Source organism: Pteropus vampyrus, unplaced genomic scaffold, assembly GCF_000151845.1.
Source record: "Pteropus vampyrus isolate Shadow unplaced genomic scaffold, Pvam_2.0 Scaffold482, whole genome shotgun sequence".
NCBI lineage: Eukaryota > Metazoa > Chordata > Mammalia > Chiroptera > Pteropodidae > Pteropus > Pteropus vampyrus.
The window spans coordinates 62,022-71,548 of record NW_011889263.1 but is presented as its reverse complement, the minus strand read 5'-3'; the positions used below and the strand labels follow the sequence as shown (position 1 = coordinate 71,548).

Genomic DNA, 9,527 nt, shown 5'->3' with positions numbered 1-9,527 from the left:
TATCCTCTAATAGGAGAATGGAAAAATAGTTACTGGAACATCCATATGATGAATTATTATTCAGTGATAAAAGGAAATGAGGTATCAAGCCAAAAAAGACACGGAGACTTTAAAATCATATTGTTTAGTGTAAGCAGCCAATATGACATGGCTACACACTATATGATTCCAAGCAAAGTTCTGGAAAGAGCAAAGCTGGTTGCCAGAGATTTGGGGGTGAGAGAGAGGAATGAATGAGTAGGCAGATGGCAGGGGATTTTTAAGGTAGTTAAAGTATTCTACAGGATACAGGGAAGATGGACACGCACCATTTTACATCAGCTGAAGCCCAGAGACTGTACTACACTCAATGTAAGCTGCGGACTTTAATGCATTGATATTGGTTCAGAAATTATATCAAAGATACCAAAGTGATCTAAGATATAAAAATTAGGGCAAACTGTGTGGAGGAAGAGAGGTTATATAGGAGCGCTCCATACTTTCTGATCAAGTTTTCTGTAAACCTAAAACTGCTGTAAAGAAAAGCCAAGTCTACCAAGAAGAAAAAAGATGAAGAAAGATGCAGTAATAGGCATGACTGATGACTGAAAGAGGCCATCTTTCATTCAACTGATTTGAAGTTATTTCTGTAAACCATTACTGTATTCTATGAGGCCTACACCCTGAGACTTGGGAGGAGAAACTTCCATTGAATGCCTTTTTCGAGAGCCCAGCACTCTATTTTCTGAGAAGTGAAATGAGTTCCTTTTTTACTATCAGCAGAGTCTATGCTACCACATGGAGAAGGAGTGTCCTGTGAGGCCTCGTATTATGGCCTTAGTATATGCAGAGACAGGTGTTACTTTGATTTATATTATGGGTAACTGTGAGGCAAGACAGTCCCAGAATTGTTTTACCACAAAACGGCAACTTGTAGGAAATCACCCAGGAGTCTGTAAACATGGCTGATGAAGCCAAATGTTGCCCAGTGCTAAGATGACTGCCTGATGTTTGGTCAGTCGTGTGGACCCTTGAGTCTCATTCTTTAAAAGGCTGTCCCAATTGAGGAATAAAAGCAGAAACTCTGCCTGAACTCCACCGTGTATGAATGAGGCGATGTTGTCCCTAAAGTCTTTTTACTCAGAAAATCCTGACGCTTTCCAGGAAAATGGGTGACCTCTTCTAGCTCCATAGCACCTGGCAAGGGACTGAGAAGAGGGGAGGCCACCCCCCTCCTGTAGGCAAGACATGCCAGAGGGCCAGGTTTAGCTCTATCTTATCTCAAGAGGTCTCTATAGCTGATCTGAGTTCTTGGGGTACTGTTTATGGGTCTCAAGGCATAACAGGCAGCTCCCTAAGGGGTCACATGCTCAGGGATATTTTTAGGACAGCTCTAAAGCAGTGACAACTGCAGCTCTAATGGCATACAGTTTGGGGCCTACAGCAGTTTCTTGCATCAGAAGCTTATGGAGAACTTAAGGCCATTATGGGTCACTCTGAGAGGCATGAGAGGAGGTCACTGAAGCCCCTATTGTGAAACAGTCTGACAGCACTGTGAGAACCTGTTGCCTGGCAATGTGACCAAGTCCAGAGCCTTTCTGTTTTGTTGTTGGGATACCCATTTGAGATGGGCCAGTCTGCAAGAAACAGTATAAATAGATTCAAGTACAGTGTGTAAACAAAGAACATGCTGCCTCCAGAACACCAAAGGATCCAGATAATGTTGTGGGTGCTGAGAGGGACAACAGCTATTTCTTCACCACGACAAGGAGGGAGCAGGGCTCAGATTACCAAACACTTTTTAGGAATTTAAACAAGGTACCAGGGCCTCACCTCATTTACATAATACTGGCCTCTTACCTTTTTATGAGCTCTGTCAAAATTTTTATGTCCTGAAATCCTCAATAGATGTCATTAGTTCAACATCACACCTGTGCTCCTGAAGCAAGGTGGATACAGCTCAGACCTTCCCTGCAGAGACTGTGTATGGTGGCAGTGGTGCTGAGGTTCCCTGAAGGGAGCCAGGTAAAGGCGAATCATGTTCCTTCAAAGGTAAAGGCCACCGGCAGCTGAGAGGCTACTGACATAGGTACTGAGTAGAACAAGCAGAGTCAAATGTGTGACAGTAGGATATTTACCAGTTGCTAAGTGGGTGCAGTAAATAATTTCCATAACGTTGGGGGCTGGGAATAGGGACTGATTTGGTGCGACCACAGTGTTGAGAGTGCAGTTATGCAATGAGGTGTCATTTATTCTTTCCAGGCTGAAGGTCAGGTCAACTAAAAATTCATCTTTGCCAACTATAGTTAGATGGGGTAATAACTATTTATGATTTTAATAAAAAGTTACTAAGTTATCTAAAAGACTGCTCTTCCACCAGGCAGCACAGGATCTTCCAGCATGTTAAGCTCATTCAGAAATTTATTCTATAAAGTTAAATAAATTCAAACCTGCTATCTTAAAAAAAAAAAAAAAGGCCAAATTCAGCTGTTCAATGGAGCAGAGGGGTAATCGTTACTTCTTCACTGAACAGGTGCACAGTGGTTCACAATCCTTCCAGGCCCTGTTTAAGTTACATTAGGGGTCCCATTTTGTTAGTATAATTTGAAACTGTCAAAGACTACATTACAATTTAATTTATAACTCATTGGCTCAGACCTATCCTGCTCGTTGTGGTCTATTTTAAGACAATGGATGCTATGACCATGGAGAATTTAGGTAAGACCACAGTTCTCAGGGTTAAGGTGAAACATCCCTATTTGCACTCTGTATTTATTCAGTAACTCCTCTAATATTATTGGGGGCATCTTGCTTAAATTTAGCGGGATCCCTTTGGAATCAGGAGTGTGGAAACAAACGCGTGTGGATCAGCCTGCCACCACTGGCTGCCTTTCCCTCTTCTCTCTCTTTTTATTTTTTAATATTCATTCACTCATTCATTCATTCATTCATTCATTCACAGAACTGCTCTTTGAGGAGCGAACACCCAAAGGGCCCACCTCTTATGCAGGACATAGACCCCCTCTCCCACCTGTGTCTTCTACGTCTGGGCTAATCAAGCCTCTGTCACAGCTTCACTCTGATACATCTCAACAAAGACATCAACCCGGGATTAATTTGAGGGCCCCGAGCCTGCACTTCTGCTCCCAAAGGCCTAGGAATTCTTGAACCTGCACACTCTGTCTGGCTGCATACAGAACTGGGCTTTGGCAGGGTCCATGCTGCCCCATGGGGCGGCACAGCTCACAGCCCCAGCACCCCAGTCTCCAGCAGCCCACAGTGCGGCCACCACCAGGCAGCAGAGCAGGCGAGCAGGTCAGAGCGAGACAAGGACCCACGGGGTAGTCATGTCAAGCCATGCTGCTCATGGAGCCAACTGTATGGTCACCTGCAGAGGGGTGGTTCCCTTGAGACTGATGACAATGTGGTATGCACACACGTACATATATACGTACGTATGTACACACGCACACATCAGGAGTGGTAGGAAGAGGCCTGTGATCACATAACTTGAGTTCCCAGGGGGAGGGCAGGGCGGCCTCTCAAGCAGCTCTGAACTGGCTTCAGACAGCAAGGAAAGGAGCCTGGCCTGGGTGTCCACTGTGGTTGTGGGTTGGGGCTGGGGCAAGAATCCTCGCCCAAGGGCAGGGGCTTGTGTGATTTGAATTTCTTGCCATCTCCATAGGAGAGATCACCCAGACTTTCTCATCAGCTTGTCCAGGTAGGGGCTCAAGGGGCAGAGGGAGGGGGAGGCTTCAGCCATGAGCAGTCAGATATCAGAAAGCGTGGGAGTCCAACTGCTCATTATAAGCACAAAGGTGAGTAAGAAAAATATGCACTCACAATTGCTTGCTTTCATATAAAGAAACAACAGGATGATCAAGAAATTCAACACTGGTTATTGGGGGTGGCTGAAGCCAGTCTGGAGGGGACCAGGATTTTCAGGTGGTGAGTCAACTTCAGATCTTATCTTACGACTTTGGCTAACTGTTGAGTGCATTATTTTTTAAAAGCTGAGTAATACATATAAACCATATTTATTCTATTTAATAGCCTTTATTTGAAATTACTTTTGCTTTTAAAATTTAATTTTAAATTTATCCATTTTTTTCTTTTCCACATAGGAAACAAGTCTAAGATTTAATTCTTTAAATGCTAATGCTTACACAAGTTTAAATCATAAAAAATGAAAAATCTCAAGTCTCCTTCTAACCAAAATAAGAAGAGGCATGATCGTTTTTCCTTATATATCACATGGGGGTTATTTCAAGAATAAAAGCGCATTATAATACACTAGGGATTTGGGCCTAATCCATTAAATACATCAGGATTTTCAAAGATTTATTAAGTTTTGAGTAGTTTTTCTCCTATCAATTAAAATAGGAATTCATTTCCCTTATGCCTAAGCAATATTATAGCATTTAAATTTTTAGAGCTCTCTAGGGACATGCACATACCAAATTTGACCTAAAATGTAAAAAAAATCTACCTGAGAGCACAAATACACCCGTCTCATATCGTGAGGCCCTCTTGCCTAAAAGGAACAAATATTTTGTTTAGTTCCAGAATTTCTTGCCTTACTCCTATGTTTCTCTCAATCAATTTACATTTTCAAAGCCCAAGAACTACAAATCTTACACACTCACCCAGGAAATAATATGACAAACTGCTAAGGAAACCTACAGTTCAGAGAAGCAAAATGCAGTATTATGAGTATCCAAAGAAAGAAATGCAAATCTTTGAATCGGGTGAGACAAGCAGTCTGCTTACCACAGTTCAGAAGAAAACCCATATTCTCAAGCTTGTAGTCCACACTACCCTTGCTGGGATACAATCCTTAAAGTAGGTTGGTCCCTGATGATGGAAGGCTGGGGGACACCTGAGTAGCCACAGGAATGATCTCTGGAAGCTCCACATGCCCTCCTGAGGTGATGCAAAGCCCCTCTTTCTCAGGCTTTAATTCTCACAAGTGAGGAAACTCTTAGCCAGATTCAGTGTAAGGTTCTCACTCAGAAAAACTCCCAGATTCATAAACCCTTTGTCTAAAAGACAGAACTGACCTTCACAGACTTTCTCAACTTCCACAAATTACTCTGAGTGCACTTACACTGTGGCTGCAACACTGAAGCATATGTCTAGAAACAGTTACAACCTTTGAAAGGTAATCACTGCCCCCAACCCCTGCACCCCCAGCTCTCGAGGGCAGCTTCTGTCAGCAGAAAGGCTTCTTCCATGGTGGGTTTGAGCAGGTAGGACACCTGCAGGGGAAGCCTCCCCAGGGAGAAGCACTGGGACTTTAAGTTCTTGCCTTTGCAGGTCAAGGGGGCCTTAGCGTGGAGACACTGACCTCAGGCTTCTGTTTTCTACTGAGTTGCTCTGGACCACAAGTGATATTTTAAATACACAAGTCCAGTGTTTGAACAATCCAGTAAAATCACTCAAATCCAGTGTTTATGTGTAAAGGATGGAAGAAAATTGTAAGGTGTTTTTCTAGGTCAACAAGAAAACCTGCAAATATTGATTCCTTTTTGAAAATAAATGTCATTTAATTATTTCCATGGCACATAATCGTTTGGAAAACAATCATACTGAATATACTTCTAGGTGTTGTGAGTCTAAGCCCAGCTACTGCATTTGGAATTACCCAAAAGAAAAGATCTCAGAATGTTACCATACCCATTCATGGAAAAAAAAAAAAAGGAAAAAAACCTCAACAAATGGAATGCAATAATGGAATTCCCCCGCCCCTTGAAATTCACCTCTTTCTTGCCTCTTTAGAAAGTGAGTAAAGTCACAAACCCAGAGAGGAGCAGTGCTGACCTGGAACTGTGATGTAAGGACCGATCGCCCAGGAAAGTTTCCAAAAAGGGACACCCGTAGGATGTCTGTGCCCAGAAAAGATCCTGGGGGGAGAGGCACGAGGTTTTTTATATAACACAGTTCCACCTAATTATTCTTGACTTTTCTCTATGTAAAACATCCATAGACCAAAAATAAAGCTTTAAAAAGGGCCATCCATGCCTGCGTGGAGAAATGATAAACAAAATACTGCATAGTGTGAAATGCATCACGGAGGACAAACAGTTAATATGGTACTGTGAACTGGAGAGGAGAAGATGGCGATCGGAAATGTCGGGGAAAGATCTGGAATTTTAGGGATTTACTTCCAGTCCCAGGAAGATCTAGGCTGGGAAGAAGGTCGTGGATTGAGGCCCTGCTCCTCAAACACCTGGAAAGCTCAGGAAAAAATGAGTGTCGCTGGGGAGAAAGGAGGGCCTGGAGTCCCCACAGACCACAGCTCCTGCCATGCAGGAAACCCAGAGACTGAGTTGCGATTGTCCCCCTATTAACCCTCCCGGTGGTCACCGCAAATTCTGGGGGAGATGCGGCCGCACAGCGATCGGAAAACACTCCTGCGGGTTCCGGCTGCGGGCGGAGCCGGGACGCTGCGTGCCGCAATCTCTGCGGACTTGTGTCCGAAAACTCCGGAGTGACCGCAAAGAGGCCAGGTCCTGCCACACTGGTTCCACCAACCCCTACTTCCCCATCGTCCAACACCCAGCCCCACACGCTCACCATTTCTGTTTCTGGGGTTCCCTGTCTTCCACTGTACGACTCTTGCGGCAAGTGCAGGTCACAGCGGCAGAGGATGGGGCAGAGCCGCCTAAGGCCTTTAAGGGTAGCCAGGGAGGATCCCAGCGGGGCTGGAGAGAGAAGTGATGAGTACGCAGTCCACGCCAACCATGCCGTAATCAGAGCTCCGCCCTCACGTACGTTACTTGCGAATCCTCTGATTGGACAGTTCGCAAAGCCCCACCTTTTCCCGCCTGAGTGACAGCAGGCCAGAGGTCTCACCGTTGAGCCGACCTCGTCTTGGCAGTAAGTCAGAACCTGTCCTCTTTAATGACACCGTGTTTAACTATAAGGCCGCCAGGCCACTCGACGGAACTGTGACCCTTATTTACAATCACAGACACTTAAAAGTAACCTTACCATACATAATGATGGGTCTGGCTCCATCTTGATCTTGTTCCATCAGAGAGAGGTTGCCCTTGCCCCCACTCATCTGGTTCTTTAAATTACACTCCTGTGGTCTCAGGGACACTAGGCTCTGGTGGGAAGTTTGAACCCCCAGACCTAGTCCAAGTCCGACGCCTCAGATGCCAACATGTGTGAAACATATGAGGCAAAGTAATCACTGGAAAATCTTTAATACTCATCCAGTGAAAGGTCAAAGGCAAAACTGAAAGAACACTGCTTAGTGAAAAATAATAGATGGCAAAGGTATGGAGAAGAATCAGGACAGTGGTTGTCTATGGGGCAGGACAGAGATGAGTCAGGAGCGGGGACATCAGGACACCCTCGCCACTGCCCACAGGCCACTTATGAATCTTGATGATTCCAAGGATGTTCATATTGTTATTATTAAGTCTTACCACCACACGGTTTGTACAGTCTGTTCTGAATATATATTTGATGATAAAAAATTAAGAGTTAAGGTTGAAAAAGAACATAATTTGCATATGTTCGTCCCATAATGTGGCAATCCAAGTTTTCATTAATGATTTTGGCAGCAAAAATTAGTAACAAGCCGTGTCTAGAAAGAATGGGTTATATAGATTCATCATAATATGTACTTTTTTTCCTTCTTTTAAGACAAAGGGTATTGGTATGAAAAGATCTGGAGGATTTACCTACAGAACAAATAAGCAAAGTATACTGTAATACACACATTGTGTTACATTTCCTACAATCTGTAGAGAAAGGTGGACTTCCTAACCCCACCCAAGGTTTGGTTGAGTAGTAGAGACTAACAACACCTAACAGAAACTGTGAAAAGGTTTATGACTTCCATAACTGAGGTGTCCGGGGAGGGCAGGATAGGCTTCTCAAGCAGGTGTGAAATGGCTTGAGAGAACAAGGAAAGGAGTCTGGCTTGTGTTTTTTATTGAGGTTAGGGGGTAGGCTAGGGTGAGAGTTCACACACAGAGGGGGCTTTCTTGGATTTAATCTCTTGCCAGTGCCAAAGGAGTGAGCAGCCAGGCGTTTCTGTTTGTTTGTTTTTAATTGCCTTGTACAGATGTGGGACACATGGGGAAGAAGGAGAGCCAAGGCTTTAAAGTTGTCAGCTCTCAGGTAATAGAAAATATATATGGGCATACCTTGGAGATATTGTGGGTTAGTTTTAGACAAGTACAATAAGGTGAGTATTGCAATAAAGTTGGAATCTTTTTACTGGTTGAGAGTCTTGCCTTCAATTCGTAAAAGAAATGTAACATAAGTGAAGCAAAATAAAGCAAGGTCTGCCTGTATACTGGTCTCTGATCTGGATTCCTGGCAGGGAGTTCCTGAAACCCTTGTAAATTCCTAAGTGGTAAGAGCACTAGGAGCATCTTTTGTTCTAATGAGGCGACTCTAGTTAAGCTCCTAGATGGGAGCTGTCACCAGAAAGACCAAGTCATGATTCGGAGCTTGGAATTTTCAGCCCTACCCCCTCCCCACCCCCTCCAGAGAGGGGAGAGGGGTTGAAAATGGATTTAATAATTGACCTTGCCTATATGAGGAAGACTGCATATTCCCAATAGTATGTGTTTGGGAGAGCTACCAGGTTGGTGAAAACATCCATGTACTGGGAAGGTGATACACCCAACTTCACAGTACCTTCCTAGACCTCACCTTTGTATCTTTTCATCTATTTATTTATCTGTATCCTTTAATAAACTGGTGAACTTAAGTGTTTCCCTGAGTTCTGTGATCTTCTCTAGCAAATTAATCAAAACCAAGGAGGGGGTTATGGGAATCCCTGATTTGTAGCCAAGTTGGACAGAAGTTGTGAATAACCTGGAGACCTACAACTTGTGATTGGCATCAGAAGTGGGGATGGGGTGGGGCAATCTTGTGTAGTATTGAGATTTTGACCTGTAGGACATGACACTATCTCCAGATGGATAGTGTTATGATTAAGTTGTAGGACACCAGCTGGTGTCACAGAGAATTGCTTCTTGTGGTGACCAGAGATGTGTTTAAACTGAAGTGTTCCGGGTGAAAGTGAAGAAGACACATAAGAGAGAAGAAGTGGGCTTTACTAACATGTCAGCAGTCAAACATTAAAACATGGAGTCAGACAGCTCTGGTTTCTCTTCTGCATTGTAAGGAGCTCACCAGAAAAAAAAAAGCAAACAAATTTAAAGTCAACAATTCTTAGAGCTATCAAAGAATTGTGGTCACAGGGCAAACTGCTGTCTCCAAAATTGGGAAGAAAAACAGGAAAATAAACAGTTTAAAATATGCCCACAATACTCGGCTCTTAACAAGTCCTGTCCTCAAAGACGCTGTTTCACCAGAGCCTGACTGACTGGGATTTTACCAGCACCAAACGGACGCAGGGGAGGGAAATTGCCAACGTAAGTCCCCTGTAGCCTTTCTGCCTGACCTAACAGGAGGCTGGGGGCAGAAACTTAGAAACACTTGTGAGGTTCATAAACTATTTGTCCTCCTGACAGCAAGTATGTGGTGTGTTTTCCAAACCACTTCTCCACCTCTCTGAC

General features: G+C 43.9%; 1 protein-coding gene across 1 annotated transcript in view; it reads right to left on the bottom strand.

Annotated features, from left to right (window-relative positions):
* LOC105307154 (zinc finger protein 791) overlaps nucleotides 1–6,731 on the bottom strand; it is a 23,956-nt gene extending 17,225 nt beyond the window's left edge. Inside the window, 1 exon segment of the mRNA XM_011382513.2 lies at nucleotides 6,556–6,731. Coding sequence (XP_011380815.2) covers nucleotides 6,556–6,558 — 3 coding nt within the window. The 5' untranslated portion in view covers nucleotides 6,559–6,731.
* Between the last annotated feature and the right edge of the window lie 2,796 nt (nucleotides 6,732–9,527).